General features: G+C 35.7%; 1 protein-coding gene across 1 annotated transcript in view; it reads left to right on the top strand.

Annotated features, from left to right (window-relative positions):
• The window catches only part of MYRFL (myelin regulatory factor like), a 126,134-nt gene that overhangs the window by 27,212 nt on the left and 81,728 nt on the right, over positions 1-17,194 (top strand). Inside the window, 1 exon segment of the mRNA XM_057742277.1 lies at positions 5,929-6,019. Coding sequence (XP_057598260.1) covers positions 5,929-6,019 — 91 coding nt within the window.

Below are 17,194 nucleotides of genomic sequence, written 5' to 3'. Positions count from 1 at the left end.
GTCTGTTGCAGGTGCCCAAGAGAGAGGCTATACCCACAGCTCCTCCCCACTGCTTGTGAGTCAGCAGTATTGAGCGGCCGCCATGGCCGCCCAGCTTTCCGTGATAGGCACTCTCCACTGCGGATTTCTTCCCTCCTGTCCTCTCAGTCCATCTCCCTACTGCCAACAATGTTTCTCACCCTGAACCAGTTCTCCAGTTCCCACATTCCAGCTCCCAGATCCCCTGTTCACCTGTGAACTGATGTCTCAGTCTGGACACACTGAGCCGTGGTGCAGACCTTCCTTGTGTTTCTCACTCTTTCCTGTCTGCCACGGCTCAGCTGCTTCACCCTCTTTGAACAGTCCCAAATGCCTCCCTTCTGACCCAGGGAAATTCCCCATTGGAGAAGGGGTTTCCCTGTCAGATAAGGGACATTTCCCCAAATTCTGCAATCTCCCCTCTCTTTCAGATCCCCCTGGCCCAGGGTGTGAGACCCATCCCTTTCCCCTTTCTTCTCCTCCTCTTTCTCCTTTTTTTTTTTTCTTCCCTTTGTCCTACGCAGTTATGTCAGGATCTTTGCAGTCCTTTCTGGTGTCCGAGGTTGTTTGGTGGTGTTCAGCTGGTTCTCTGTGGGAATTATTGCATCTTTTTTTTTTTTTTATTGTGGATGTTTTAAATGTATATATTAATTTAGGGGTGTTGACATTGTTATTGTATAATAGCAAGGTAATGAAAATACTTATTTCTAATATTAACAGAAATAATTCTAATTTTTTAACCACTGAACATGATACTGTTATTTAATGTAGCTTTCCTATCACATATATGTATATGAGAGATACAGATATGTGTATATGTATGTGTATAAATATATATAATCTTGGGCATGTATTCATTGGAATCAGTACTGAATGTTAAATGCCTTTTTGGCATCAATTGAGAAGGTCAAATACTATTTTACCTTTGATATATGAATTGCAATATTGAATTATCCTTTTGTTTCTTGATGAATTTTTTTCAGTGGAAATGTTAAATTCTATTTGATAGCATTTTATTTAGGATTTTGGCATAATATTCACAAGTGATATTAGTCTGTAGCTTTCTTTATGCATCTGATCTCTGTCAGCTTTTGGCATCAGTTTTATGTTGGCTTCATGAAAAGAATTTGGGTATTTTCTTCTTTCTCTATGTTTTAGAATTGTGAAATGGCAGAGGAATTATCATGTTGTTAAAGTTTTAGAAGTGTGACCTATGATGCCATTGGGACTTTTATCTGTTATGCAAGGATAGGGTGATGGTCCTGAGTGGAAATTTTCTCTATTTACTCCAGGGCTATGGGTCAGTTTGGACTTTTTCTTTATTTTTTGTCTATTTTAGCAATTTGATTTCTTACTTGTTTTAGAAAATCATTTTATTCAAAATTGTGGAAAATAATTTTCCAAAGTGTATGATAGGGATTTAAAAATAATGATAAATCATTCTAAATTCTACCACCTAACTAGTGTCAATAGTGGTGGAACATTATTTCATCATCTTTCTACGAATAGTTACAGGTAGAAGGATGGATAATTAGATAGTGGAAATAACTTTGTAAGAAATGAATCTTAGCTCACATGAGCTATTTAAAGAAAATATTAAAAGTAATATAAAATATTAATTTTAGTTGAATTTAATAGGATAAAAAGAACTCAAAGGGAAACTGAATGATTTATAGAATTTAAATAACTGTTTCTTTACTGTTAGAGATATCAGTTCTAAAGGATTCTTCCAAGATTAAGAAAGGGGATTTCAAAGTCACTACAAAATTGGGATAGTTATTTTTTTTACTAAATGGTTCAGGTTTAGGGTAATGAAGATGGACTCCGAGATATGAAAAATAAGGTGATTAATACCACATCTCTTCCCATCCCTCTCCCCACCTTCTAATTTTTCTTGCTATTTTTTCCTTTTTAAGGGTTTATTTACTTTTACATTTTGATCTGCAGCTATAATTCCCTCAGATACTCAGTTAAAATCCTCTATTTATATGAATTCACTGCATCATTGTTTTTCCTCTTTGACTTCTATATTTCTGAGTTCATTCTTTTGAATCATTTTTTGCTTGGCTGAATTTCACTGTCAAGGAGTTATTTTCAAGAGGGAGTCATGGGAGCTTTATACTCAACTTTTAAATTTTGGAATTTTCTGCCCTTTGCCTTTATAGTTGAAAACAAACTGGGTGGGTATAAGATTTTGCAACCCACTTTCTCTTGAAACATTATAGAACTTATTAAATGGCTGCATAGTGTTGATATTTCATTGGATGAAAGTCAATTAATGGTCATTTATTCTCAATTTTCTGTTATTATATTAAGTGTATTATCATAAAAGTATTAAGTGGAATTTCTGGATCAAAGTATATATGCACACCCAGTTTTTTTTGAAACATATGCTAAACTCTTTTCAGACAGATTATTTAATATATATTTCTATCAGCAGTGCATAAGAGGGTCATCTTATTTCCATCATCATTAACAGTGGATTTTATTAATTTCTTGAATATATGCCAATTTGGTAGGCAAAAAGAAAATTTTCTCCTATTTTAAATTCTGTTTCTTAGTAACGTTTAACATGTTTTGTGCATTTATTAATCAATTTGATTTTTTTATTTTATGAACTGCTTTTTAAAGCCCTTTACTATTTCCTATTGGAGTGTAACTGTTACCTTACTGATTTGGAAGAACATTTTGGATATTATGGCTATTTACTCTTTTCATGTATATTGAAAATATTCCTCAGTTTGTGTTACTTTTTCATGGATTAAAATGTTTATGATCATCAAAGGATACTAAACTATTAGATAAAAATTTAATGAGAAACAAAATATTTGCACAATCTCAATGTATCCTGCCACAAATTGAAAAAAGAATAGCAGTGACTTTATAGTGAAGAATGTTGGCAGATAGTACCTTAATCAAGGGATGAAAATTAACATCAATAATGAGATACTATGATCCTCCTGACATAAGGCACTAAGAGAGACATAATATCATTTGTATAATATTCTTGCCAAACATACAAAACTTGAATTTAACCTTGAGAAAATATGAGGCAAACAAAAATTGAGGGACGTTCTGTAAAACAGTTACCCTTTATCCTTCAACAAAATCTAAAGAGGCATGACAACTAAATGCATTATGTTATGCTGGATTAAATTCTGGACCAGAAAAAATGCTATAAAAGACATTATTGAGACAATTGGCAAAATTTGAATATGGAATGTAGATTGTACTATAAACACACAGTTTTATTGACACACCATGTTAAGTTTTCAGATTTTGATAATTTAATTGTTGTGAAGATAATGCTTTTGTACCTAGGAATATATACCGAAGTATTCAGGGGTAAAGGCACTTGTTCTCAAATGGTTCAGAATGGTATGTACAGGTGTGTGTGTATCTATGTGCTTTTATGCATGTGTGTGTGTGAGAGAGAGAGAAACAGAGACAGAGAATAATGCAAATATAGCACAATATTAACAGTAATGAACATGAGTGAAGGGTTGTGTGACTTACTTTGTATTCTTGTAGCTTCTCTTGAGGTTAGAAATTATTTCAAAATAAAATGTTAAAAATTCTTCTCCTCTCAAATGTATAATGTGAAATTTTGTCTTTTTTTAAAAATATTTTTTGACTTTCATGCCATGCTTGGAAAAACCTTCTTTATGTCAAAATCTTAAGAAAAGTCTGATGTTTTCTTTCTATGGTTTCATTTATTTATTTTGAAATCTTTGATCTATATGGAGTTTTGGTGTGGAAGCAGGAGAACGATCCAGGTTTTTTTTCTCCCAAATGTATAACCAATTTTCCCCACATTTATTGAATAATTAATCTTTCCTCATGGCATAAAAGGATATGCTTATCATGTATCTATTGTGTGTATATATATATATTTATATTTATGTAAATTCAAATATAAAATATGTATTATATATTTAAATATAATCATAATTATTATAATTATAATAAAATTATATACAATTATAATATAATATAATTTAAATATTATGTAATATTTATTTAATATTTAAATACATAATATACTATATAAAATATATAATATATATTAGTATATATAAATATATTATATATTTAAATATAAAATATATATATTCCATATATATGTAATATTTCTTGATAGATCCTGGACTCGTTTGTGTTCTTTTGATGCATTCATTTGTGTGTTTCTCAATACTTATTTACCCCCACCTCCATAATTTTTCTGGGCATTTTTATGTATTTATTTTTCCAGAAAAATTTCAGAACACTTTACTTGCAGATTATTTGATTTCAGATAACATACAAACCAATTCAAAAGGGTTTATTGGGGGAAAAAAGGGTTTATTGGATGTATACAGGTTTTTGTATGTAATTTGAGCAAAAGGGGAAAAACTAGCCTCATTAAGGGTAAAAAATCATGAAGGACTTGGGTAAAGACCTGGCAGAAATATTTAGACTATCACTTCAGTCCTCTGCCATAGCTATTAGGTGACTTAATCTCAACCACCAGCTTTAAAGTCTATTAGTTAAAATTTTGGAAGAAATCATTGAATGGGTCACTGGTCAACTAATGGGCTTTTTCTCTCTGATTCAGGTGCCTGTAAAGGTTGCTGGAGACTGTTTTCATAAGGGGAAAGTTCTCAGAAAATGACTGTGGGTTTGGCAGACATCCTAAATAATGTCTAGTAAAAGCTTTGCAATATTGAATCTTTCCGTCTAAGAACAATGAAGCTCTTTCCTTTTATTGGAATCTCTTATGGCCCTTCATGGAGTGCATTAGCTTTTTAAAAAAGTATATTGTCCCTAAATATGTGCTCAGATATTTTAAGCTTTTTGTTATTTTGAATGGAATCTCCTTTTTTTTTTCATTATATTTATCTGAATGTTTGGTTATTTTTTTGCATATACATAAGTAATTAGTTTTTATATTTAATTTTAGTTTATTGACTTTTCTGAGCATTTCTAATTGTCAGTTGTTTCTCTTGAATTTTCTAGGTAAAGAGTCATATTATATGCAAAGAAAGATTATTTTGTCTTCTTTGTAACATATTTTTATATTTTATGTTCTTTTTGTTGTTAAATATTTATTTATTTACTTATTTATTTACTTATTTGGCTGCACCGGGTCTTAGTTGCAGCATGTGGGATCTTCCTTGCTGCGTTTGGGATCTTTTTTCAGTTGTAGCATGCGGAATCTTTAGTTGTGGCATGTGGGATCTAGTTCCCTGACCAGGGACTGAACCTGGGACCCCTGCATTGGGAGCATGGAGTCTTAGCCGCTGGATCACCAGGGAAATTCCTATATTTTATATGCTTTAAAAATTCTAGCATCTTTATTATGATCAGAAAGAAACCAATCATCTTATTTTCATTTTGTAAATCAAGAAAAAGGATAGAACTACTGTGTTGTATTTTGGGAAGTCTAACAAAATTGTGAAGCAAGATATTGAACTTCCTGTTGAACTTAACTGGAAGTAATCTATCAAACCAACAAGCCAATCATCAATCTATCCATTCAGCCAGCCAGCCAGCCAGCCAGCCAGCCAGCCAGCCAATAAATGTTAATTGCTGCTTTTTTTTTATAACATTGATCCTTGTGGATACAATAAGAAAGATACAGTCCCTGCCCTTAAAGACTTTAGATAGAGAAACAAACACAAAAGCAAGCAATTATAATAGTGTATAAGGCAAAGTACATGGTGTTAATGAACGCACATAAAAAAGAGCCTTGAACAGCCAGGGAAGGCTGCTGGAGAAGGATAACATCTAAATAGATATCTGAAGAAAATATTTGAATGGAAGAAAGACACTTTCAATAAATGCATTATGCCATTTAATTGCTTTGAAATTTTAGCGATTAGCCATTCTGAAATGTTCACAAATCTCAAGGTTTTCAATTTGCCTTTGCAGCTCAAGGGGCCAATGGCACTCTGGGGAACCTGTCCCTGGATACAAGTCTGCTGGAGGAGTTCTTGGGCAATGATTTCGATCTGGGGGCCTTGTAAGTATTGAGAGATCTGCTCTCCATTTGGTATTTTAAAAATTATGAAATAATTAAATGAACTGGGAAGTGTTTCTTCCTTTTCTATATTCCAGAAGAGCTTGAGTAGAGCTGGTATTATTTCTTTTATAAATCTTTGGCAGATTTCACCAGTGAAGCCACCTAGGCCTGGAATTTTTTCATTTGTTTCTTGTTGTCGCTGTTTTTTTAATAGGAAGGCCCTCACCTGCCAGTTCAATATCTTTAATAGATGTGGGGCTATTCAGGTTATCAATTAGTAGCTATCAACTTTGGCAGTTTATATCTTTCAGTGAATTTGTATATTTCATGTACATTGTCGAATTTACTAGCATAAAGTTGCTCGTCATATTTCCTTATTATACTTTTAATGTCTGTAGAATCTACAGTGAACAATGTGTTGTTCTTGATACCAGTAATTCATGTCTTTTTTTTTTTTTTTCTTGGTCAATCTAGCAAGAGGTTTATCAGTTTTCTTAACCTTTTAAAGAACTAGCTTTTGGTTAAATTTGTATTCTTAACTGTTTTTTTGTTTTCTATGTCATTGATTTCTGCTCTTATTTTTTAATATTAATAAGCTTTGTTTCTAAAAATTTACATGCAATAAAATTCCATTTTTGTCTTGTGTATGGTTTTGTGAATTTTGACAAATTCATAGAGTTGTATAACTACTGCCATGATTACCACCCATGACAGTTCCCTCAACTGAAACATTTCTCTTACATTTCCACTTTGTGGTCAAATCCATCACACATCCCTAACCTCTGGTAACCATTGATTTTTTTTCTCTGTCCTTATAGTTTTGCTTGTTCCAGAATGTCACATAAATGAAACCGTATATAACATTATGAGTCCAGCTTCTCTCACTAAACATAATGTCTTTGCTTATTCATTTTTATTGCTGAGAAAAACTGATGGATTATTGTAACACAATTTGTTTATTGTCACTCATTCAAGGACATTTTGATTATTTCCAATTTTTGGCAATTATAAATAGCTTCTATAAATATTCATGCACAGGTGTTTGTGTGATCAAGAGTTTTAATTTCTCTAGGGTAATATTTTGGATAAAATCTGCTGGGTCATGTTGTAAGTGGAAGTTTAACTTTATAAAAATTGCCACATTTTCTAAAGTGGTCATACCATTTTACATTATGATTAGCAATATATTCTAATAGGTTTATAGTGGTATCACATTTTGTTTTAATTTGCATTTTCCTATCAACAAATAATGTTGAGCCTTATTTCATATGGTTGTTTGCATTCATACATTTTCTTTGGTGAAGTGTTTGTTCAAATTTTTTGCCCATTTTAAAAAATTAAATTTTCTTATTTTTGAATTTAGAGAATTCTTTAAATATTCTGGATATAAGAACTTTATTGGATATGTGATTTATGAATACTTTCTCCAAGTCTATAACTTATGTTTACATTCTCTTAACAATGTCTTTCCCAGAGCAGAAGTTTTAAATTTTGATGAAGTTTGAAATTTTTCTTACATGGTTTGTGCTTTATACCTAAGAAATATAGATATTGCCTAATTTAAGTTTCCAAAGATTTTCTCCTGTTTCCTTCTAAAAGTCTGAGTTTTACATTTAGGTCTGTGATCCATTTTGAATAATTTTCATATAAGTTTTGAGATATAAGTTGAGATTAATCTCTTTGTGTATAATTGTCCAGTCACTTTCAGAATCTCTTGTTGGATAACATTTCTCTATTGAATTGTGTTACACTGTTGTAAAAAATCAGTTGACCATATTCGTGTGGATCTATATCTAGACTCTTTATTCTGTTCCATTGATCTATATATTGATTATTTTGCCAGTACCACATTATCTTGACTACTGCACTTTTATCATGTCTTAAAACCATATAAGTTTTAAGTGTAAGTTCTCCAAATCGTCTTCTTCAAAATTGTTTTGGTTATTTTAATTCTTTTGACTTCTCACATAAATATTAAAATCAGCTTGCTTATATCTATAAAACCTACTAGGATATAGATTGGGATTGTATTAAGTCTAGAGATCCATTTGGGGAAAATTGACATCTTAACAAAATTGAGTCTTCCAATCCATGGACATATTATACCTCTCCATTTATTTAGGCCTTTTTTGCTTTCTTTCATCAGCATTTTACAATTTTAGCATACAAAAATTGTATATATTTGTTTAGATCTACACCTAATTGTTTCACGTTTTTGTTTGAGTTGTAAATAATAGTGGTTTTTAAATTTTTTTTCAAATTTTTTTCCAATTATTCATTGCCAATATATAGAACTATTATTGATTTTACATTTTGAGCTTGGGTCCTGCAATACTTTTAAAATTTTTTAAATTAAAAAAAATTTTTTAATTGGTTGTGCCATGTAGCTCGAAGGATTTGAGTTCCCCAATCAGAGATCAAACCCAGGCCCCAGCAGTGAAAGTGCTGAGTCCTAACACTGGACCACCAGGGAATTCCTGGGTCCTGCAATCTTAATGAAGCCATTTATTAGTTTTAGAGGTTTTCTTGGATTTCTTGGGATTTTATATCTTGACAGTCATGTCTTCTGCAAATTGGAACTGCAAAATGTCTTTCTTTCAAAACTGTATGCCTTCGAACTGGGTAGGCATATGTTTTCTTATTGCCTTATTGAACTGAGTAGGACTTTAGCTATGATGCTGAATAGGGAAATAAAGCAGACATCCTTGCCTTGTCCCTGATCTTACAGGGCAATCGTTCAATTTTTTATTATTATGTATGATTTAACTGTAAGATTTTTTTGTAATGCCCTTTATTAGGTCAAGGAGATTCTATTCTACTCCTAGTTTGCTGAGAATTTTTTATCATGAATGGCTTTTGAATTTTGTCAAATGTTATTTCTGTATTTATTAATATGATCATGTTTGTTTCCCCTGCCTGTTAATATGGTGGATTACTTTGTTAAGTTTTGAATATTGAATCAATCTTGTATTCCTGGGGTAAACCTCAGTTAGCTTTAAAGTATTATCCTTTTATGCATTGCTGGATTCAATTTACTAAAATTACATTGAGAATTTTGCGTCTGTTTGTCTCTAGTTTTCTTATACTGTATTTTTAAGGCTTTGATATCATGGTGTTGACAGACTTCTAATATTAGTTGGGAAGTGTTTTCTCCTTTTAAATTCTCTGGGTGAGATTGTGTGGAATTGGATTTATATCTTTCTTAAATGTTTGATAGAATTCACCATGAAATCTTCTGTGCCCATAGCTTTCTTTGCTGGAAGACCTTCACTATGAATTAAATTTGTCCAATAAATTCAGGACTATTTATGCTATCTCTTTCTGATTAAATAAGCTTTGGTAGCTTGTTTTCTTTTTTCCCCAAGGAATTGATCCATTTCATTGTCAAACTTATGGGCATTGAGTTGTTCATAGTATTTATTAGCCTTTTACAGGCTCTGAGGAGACTCTCTTCTGTTTCTTATATTGGTAATCTCTTTCCTCTCTCTCTCTGATTAGTCTCTTTAGAAATCTATCAATTTTGTTGATCTTTTCAAATAAGTGGCTTTTAGTTTCATTGATCTTCTCTATTATGTTGTTTTCAGTTTCACTGGTTTCTACTCTTATTATTTCCTTCTGCTTGCTTTGGGTTTAGTTTGCTCCTCTTTGCTTAGCTTCTTAAGGTGGAAGCTTAGTTCTTGATTTAAAGTCATTCTTTGTTTTCTAATTTAATGATTCAGTGGTATACATTTCCCTCTCCATATGGCTTTATCTGCCTTTCTCAGTTTTCAATATGCTATGCTTTTATTTTCTTTCAGCTCAAAATGTTTCCTAATTTTCCTTGAGACATCCTCTTTAACTCATAGCTGGCTGGAATTGGGTTAATTTCCAAACATTTGGGTATTTTCCATGTATTTTTCTGTCATTGATTTGTAGTTTAATTCTGTTATGGACAGAGAACATACTCTATATAATTCTAATTCTTTTAAATTTGCTAAGATTTGCTTTATGACCTAGGATATGGTCTATCTTGGTGAATGTTCCATGTGCACTTGAAAAGAATGTGCATTCTGCTGTTGTGGGTCAAGTGTTCTATAAATGCTAATTAGGTCAAGTTGGTTGACATTGTCATTAGATCTTCTATAGCCTTGCTGATTTTTTGTCTACTTCTTTTATCTTTTACTGTGAGAGGAATGCCAAAGCCCTCAAGAATGACTGTGGATTTAGAGTTCTCAGTTAAGTTCTTTTTTTTTTTTTTTTTTTTAGCACTGTGTGCTGTCTTCCAACCTCTATGGTTTCTGGTGAGAAATGGGCAGTTATTTGAATCACTCCCCTTGTATATAATATGTCATTTTTCTCCACTTGCAAGATATTGTTTTATCTTTGGTTTTCAGCAATTTTATTATAATGTGGCTGGATTTGGGCATGGTTTTCTTTACTGTTTGGGATTTGCTCAGCTTTTTAATCTGTAAATTTATGTTTTTTTACTACATCTAGGAAGTTTTTAGTCATTATTTCTTCACATTTATGTTTCCGTACCAATGTCTTTCTTTCCTCTGTCTAGGGCTCCAATGATACAAATGTTAGACTTTTGATAAATTGTACACAGTTCCCCCAGGCTCAGTTAATTTTTTCAATCTTTTTTCCCTCTCTGATGTTTATATTGGATAATTTCTATTGGTTTGTCTTTAAGTTTGCTGACCCTCCTCTGTCATCTCCATTCTGTTGAGCCTACCTCGACATTTCTGTAAATGCCCTTCTATCTCTCCCTCATGAAAGACAGAGAGTGAAACCAGACACAAATCTCAATAGTAACAAGCAAACCTATTTGCAGATATTTTGATACCTGGCTCTTGCTGCTCTTTGCCAGCAAAAACATCCTTGCCAAATGGCAGTGGGGAAGAAAGGAGGCTCAACATTTTGCAAGCTAGTTAAACACACACACACACACACACACACACACACACACACACAACTGGTGGGTTGCCACATGTCTGAATTCACATTCTGAGCTGGCTATTCTGCTCCAGGCACTGCATGTGCTGAAGCCAGATATGAATTGCCCTTGTGCCTGCCTCCATATTCTTCTCAATCCATCCAAGCAGCTGTCATGAATTCCTGTGAGAAGGGTGGGCAATGGGTATATCCTGACCATCTCTGCCTGCAAAAAATCTGCCAGCAGTTGTCAGTTTCTTTCCCCTTCATGACTTTTCCTCAAAAGAAGGTAGAGTTGATTCCATCAGAGTTCTGTTTAATCATCTGGATCACTTTATAACTAGCAGAAAGAACTTCAGCTGTTTGTGGGAGAAAGTGAACATCTTAAGTCTTATTCAAAGAGCTGTCTTTCTACCTGGGAATGCAGAATTCTGTCATATGATCTTAGACTCCATGATAATAGTGCTCCTTCCAGCAAGACCAGAGATATCTTCCTGTAGGGGATTGCTACTGAGATTCTGACATGGTTTGTCCAATCAGATTCACTCTCTACCTTTGGGAGTGGGTGTGTGGGGTTTGTAAGTGAGGGAGAGGAGGGGGTTAATATTGTTGAGCATTTACAAAGTATTAGGCATTTTTCTTTGCACTTTACATATTTTCTTATTGAATTACATATTTGATTTTATGCATTTCATTCTCTTATCAACTCTTCCAAATAGGCACAGTATTATCCATATTTTACACATGAAGAGGTTGAAGTGCAAAGAGGTTAAGTAGCTCTTCATAGGTCAATGAGTGGCAAAGCTGGGATTAAAATGTGCCTGGCTCTAGGATACCCGCCCTTTCTTCTACATGCATCTTTTGAATTAATTGATATTTTAGGGGATGTTTTAGACTTGGTGACTCTCAGGGAAATACGTTAAGTGTGTCTAAAATTATCTGCCAAAAGGTGTGACTCAGAATGGCTCCTGAGCCATAGTTTGCAAAGATTGTCAGAGTTCAGGCCTGTTAAAGAAAAGTCCTATGATCAGATAACCTGCTATTGCCTGATAAAAACTGCTCAGGCGCACACAGTTAAGTGGAACTGCAATAAAAATCCAAGAGAGAATAAGTGGAAACAGCCCCAGTCTGTGACCACAGAGTTGTTGGGCTGGTCCAATGTTCATTATATCTGTACAATGTATTCAAATAACCCAAGTGTTGAGTATTTCTAAATACCAGGCTCTCTTTTTGCAGTTAGTTGCATTCCTCACAGCAGCACTGGGATACAGATTTTCTTGCCTGGGCTCACAGCTAATAAATAACAGAGCTGGGATTCAAACATGAATTTACTACAAACCCTGAGTTATTTCCTCTCTACTATATTGCCCATGAATTGTGCCTTTTAAAAGTATCAATGAGAATCCTTTAAGCAAGTTAAGAGACCATTAGGCTATAAAATTTCTAGGAGCAAATTTAATCTCATAAGCAGATTTTCAAATCTCAAATATATTAAAAAATGGAATTATTGGCTATGTGAAACAGATGTCCCTTAAATGCTCTATGGAAAAGTGGTCCCATGAGATGCTGTGGGAAAAAAATAAAAGTTCCATGATCAGTAATAAACAAGTTTGTGACTCACTGGCTTAAACAAAATTAAATGAATTTCATTACTGCAGGACTTCTCAGAGGCTTTGATGTGCTAGTATGCAAGTGGGAAAGGGAAATGCTATATGGTATTCTCAAACTTACGTGGCCATCAGCCCCTTTTTGGAGGCTTGTACCCATGTATGTGCACTGGGATGTGCTGCTCAGGACATTCTCATCTTTCTGTGTGAATCCATTAGTATGTTGAACTGGGAGCAGTTCTGTCAGGATGGGAAGATTTCTGACAGTTGCTCCCAACCCTATATTTCCTTGTGTGGTAGAGTCCAGGGTAGCTGTCTGCCCAGGAGGAGCAGGAGCAGGCAGATGTCCTCTCTGATTCCCTAGGTTAGCCAGCCAGTTACCTGCTAGGCACACAGGTGAGCTGTGGTGGTTGGACACACTGGGAAATATCCAGGTATGGAGTGCTGCTTGGAGGGTGGGAGGCTAGAGATTTAGGAGAAAGCATAAATTCCTGGAGGTTGCAGTGAAAAAGGACAAGAAGTATGTGTGTGTGTGTGTGTGTGTGTGTGTGTGTGTGTGTGTGTGTAGAGGAAGGAAGGCTCTGGAAAAGTGACCAGTGAATCTTCAAGACAGGCTTTGCTTCCTTCAAAAATGCCCAGAGGTTCACCTGCTTCCTTCCTTTACTCAAAGTGCGGGCCAGGTTGCAGCAGCTGCAGCATCACCTGGGAGCTAGGAATGTAGCACCTCAGGCCCCGCCCACAAAATGCTGAATCCGAATCTTTATTTTTAACAGGATCCCCATGGGATTCTCATGCACATTACAGTTTGAGAAGTCCTACTTTAGGTCATTTGCACATACCTCCTTCCCCACCACCTCCCAAGACCCAAACCAAGTAACACAGTTTGGTTTCAGTAAGTGTGTTCAGTGGGGGTAGACAGCATACCAAGCTTTAGGCTGGCCTTGAGGTGCTGCAGATGGGGTAAGAGGGAACTAGCTGAAGACACTGAGGTGACACCTTATCATAGGTTTGCATGGGTGACTTCATAGAGGGGACCCTAGAGACATAGTAGGTCCATGAGGAATCAACTCCAGGTTTCATTTTGTTTCATTGTAATGGTTGAGCTTAAGCATCTAATATTCTGCGTTTCACTTAGGACATATCTTATTGAGGTTGGATGGAAAAATGAGTTGGGAGTCAATGACCAGCTGTGTATTTTAGTTCTGCCACGAGTAGAGTGGGGCTGATAAACTTTTTACTGTGATGTTGTGAAATTATGCGGTAATCCACGTAATTCTGAGAGGAGCTTGTTAAAGGCTGAGTTCATTGACCGGTTTGATTTCTGGGTTCAAACAGATGCAGTAGGAGAAAAGCTAAACAGAATCCTGGGTGAAAACGTTACCAGTGATTTCTTGATTCTAAAGATATTTGTAGAAAATGAAATAACTGATAGTAATTAGTTTGATTAAGATAGTTAAATATCTGTATTGAAAACATTGTGTTCTTTAGAGTATAAACTCTACTGATAGATTACTTGACTCCAGTTTGACTAGATGCCAGATGAATAATCTCTGGTAAGTTCCTTAACCTCATCAAGCCTGAGTTTCATTGCCTGTGGGGTAAGGGCAATAATAGTACCTTTTCACATGGTGGTAGCAGAGATTAAATGAGGCATCACATGCAAAGGGTTAGCTCAGTGGCTGGCTACAGTAGGTCCTCCATAAAGGGTGTCTATTTCTAAAGCAGCAGCAGAGTGATGAGAGGGCCAGGGTCCTTGCAGGTTGCCAAGATGGGGCTGAAGGGGAGAGGTGGCAACTTCCTTTTCTTGCTTCCGCTGCCCTGTCATGAAATGACTTTCTTGGGTTATTTTATCCACTGATGACATTTCTGCCAAGGCCCTTTCCCACTCCAACTTCTGGGTAGTGGGTACAAACCCTAACCAAGCTTGATCAAGTATTTGAGTGCCTACTACATGTTCACCAGTGGGCATTGTGCAGGAGACACACACACACACACGCGCACACACACACAGTATTAAGACACGCTCCTAAGTGAATGTCTGCATGGGAGGACATGATTCATGCACATGAAAAATTGGAGAAAATACTTTCAGTAACAACTATTTTTATACACTAGTTGGATGATGGGGTACAACAGTGAACAAAACAGATGAAGTTCCTGCTAATAGGTTACCAAGGGCAATGTGGTGGAAAGCAGTCTGCCCTGCAGGCACCCAGGCATTTTCCTTTGAGCTGGTGATGCATGGTAATAATGACAAATAGCGGATTGACTTTCTGTGGGCTTCAGTATTGTTTTTAAATTCTCAGCAGACAATGCATTTCCTTATTGCCTGCTCCTGGGGAGAGCAGTTCCCATCCCTTCACTTTCGGTGCTCTATTGTTGTCATGCAGCTCCAGTGTGAAGAGAAAGACAATGGCATATAGTATAAAGTCATTCAGTAAGATGAAGAAAAATAAGTGTAAGGTAGGGGAGTAGAAAGTGAGGGGTGGGGGAAGGCTACCATGTTAGATCGGTGGTCAGGAAAGCCTGCTCTTAATATATAAATTTATATATACAACATATTTATGGCCATATGTCAGGTAAAAAGCAGTCATTCATATTCATTAAGTAATAAGTCTGTACCAGGCCCTGTGTTGAGTTGATATCACTGTGCAATAGCGCTTCAGAGAAGGTGGAATTGGTATTGGGGGAGTCATTGGAGAAAACTGGGGACTGGACCGTGCAATTGTGAATAGTTCCAGATGGGTGTTCACAGAAAGCCCCGTGTCTTAATACTGTGAGTCCTGCCTAGTGCCTGGTAAAGTCATGAGCATGTACTAGGCACTCAGGAAATTCTTGATCAAGCCTGGCTGCAATCTGAAAGAAATCCTGGCTGCTTTGGGTGCAGCATGCAGATGTCATGGATGTACTAAGCTCAGCCAGCTGGAGACAAAAGTCTATTCTGCACTCCTTTTGGTTTGCATGTATTCAACCCTCAGGAGACTACACTTTGCCATTCATCGTGCAAAAAACAAAAGCAAGCTCTGTGTCTGAGAGGAAGGGATTTAGAAGGCAAATTACTCTTTGTATAAAATCATTTTATAAGAATTTCTTGATTTTTATGACCATTTCCTGCAGAAGGTAAAGACAGAGATAGCCCCTCAAGGAGTGGCCAATGGCTCTGTCACTTTCTAGGCCCCTTCCTGGAAATCCCTTCAGCATAATAGGAAAATTCAGAGCACGGAAGGCGCAGAACAGTCTAATGTGCTTTGCTGACGTTGTGATTGTGAGTAGGGAGGAGTTAGCTGCTTAGAAACAAACAACAGTATTTTTCTTAAAGTTAATCACCGCCCTTGTTTTCAACAATTTGCTTAGTTTTGAAGGTAGCTATCATTAAATCTTATGTGAAACTTTCTGAAAATAAATGCAAAATTTCTCCCAATATATTAAAATGCGTTGAGCATGAAATGCAGTGAAATAAAGGAGTAGTCAGGGTGAATTTGGAGAGGGAGAGTAAACTCTAAGGAAATCATTAAAAATTTAAAATCCTTGTTTTAAAACCACCAGCACGTGTTGCTGCTGCTCAACACAGGGACCTTCGTTCTCCTCAAGGCCCTGCTGGATGGAGCGTGTGTTCCTGTCTGTGATATGCCATGCCATGTTTCTTGAGTGACTTGATGACTTGCTTGTGATTTTCAGTTTTCATTAACTTATTGAATTTAGTGGTGCCGCGAATGTAAAGGAAAGTAAAGAACGGCCTTGAACCTTGAATGTGGAATTGTGAGATCCCAGAGTCAATCAAACTTTAATTTGTAGATTTATAGGAATGATACGTGTGCAGAATTTACGAAGTAGAATGCTGCTGTATATGAAAACTTATAATGAAAACCAGAAATCCTTTGCCCCACTCTTCCCCGGGTCCCCAAGTTTGGCTCTCCCAGCGGCAGATACTTTCCAACCCTTTTAGATGTTTCCACCACCTTTTATCTAAATGATGTTTTATATTGCCGTTCTTGCTTCATACACTTTAAGAACTTACTATCATCTTCCAGGAGGATTTAACTTTCTTATATCATATATCATAAAACTGTATAAGAATTTTTTGGTTAGATCAATATTCAGGGATTACATTATTATCACTATGTTCACATATAATTTATTATGATTATATTTGTTTTCTTGAATTTTTTCTCTGCTTTTACTTTTATTTGCATTTATTTTTTTGCGGCATTGATTCCCAAGCCGTAAGTTTTTGTCTCTTCAGTTTCTTCCGGGATATCTTTTTTTTTCTGTGCAATCTTCTCTTCTGGTTTAGGAACAAACTGTTCTTTTTCAGTAAGGATCATCTCGATGTGGCAGGGAGAGTTCACGTATGGGTTGATCCAACCATGAGCTCTGTAAGTCCTGTGCTGCATTGTGGGGCCTTTGTTCATCTGGATGTGCTCAATGACCAGAGAATCTACATCTAAACCCTTAAGTTCAGCATCACTCTCTGCACTTTTGAGCACGTGCAGTAAAAATTCAGCACTCTTTTTGGGCCACTGACCCTGCGCCCACTGTTTGGCCAGGGCGCACCATTGTAACCACGGAATGACATACATTTCTCTGTAAAGTGACAACTTTCCGGTACTTGGTGGCTTTTCAGATATGCATACTTGTAATGGCCTGGGCAGTT

The sequence above is a fragment of the Hippopotamus amphibius genome, chromosome 7 (assembly GCF_030028045.1).
Source record: "Hippopotamus amphibius kiboko isolate mHipAmp2 chromosome 7, mHipAmp2.hap2, whole genome shotgun sequence".
In the NCBI taxonomy this organism is placed as follows: Eukaryota; Metazoa; Chordata; class Mammalia; order Artiodactyla; family Hippopotamidae; genus Hippopotamus; species Hippopotamus amphibius.
The sequence above is the reverse complement of the archived record's forward strand: the minus strand, read 5'-3'. Positions and strand labels throughout refer to the sequence as shown.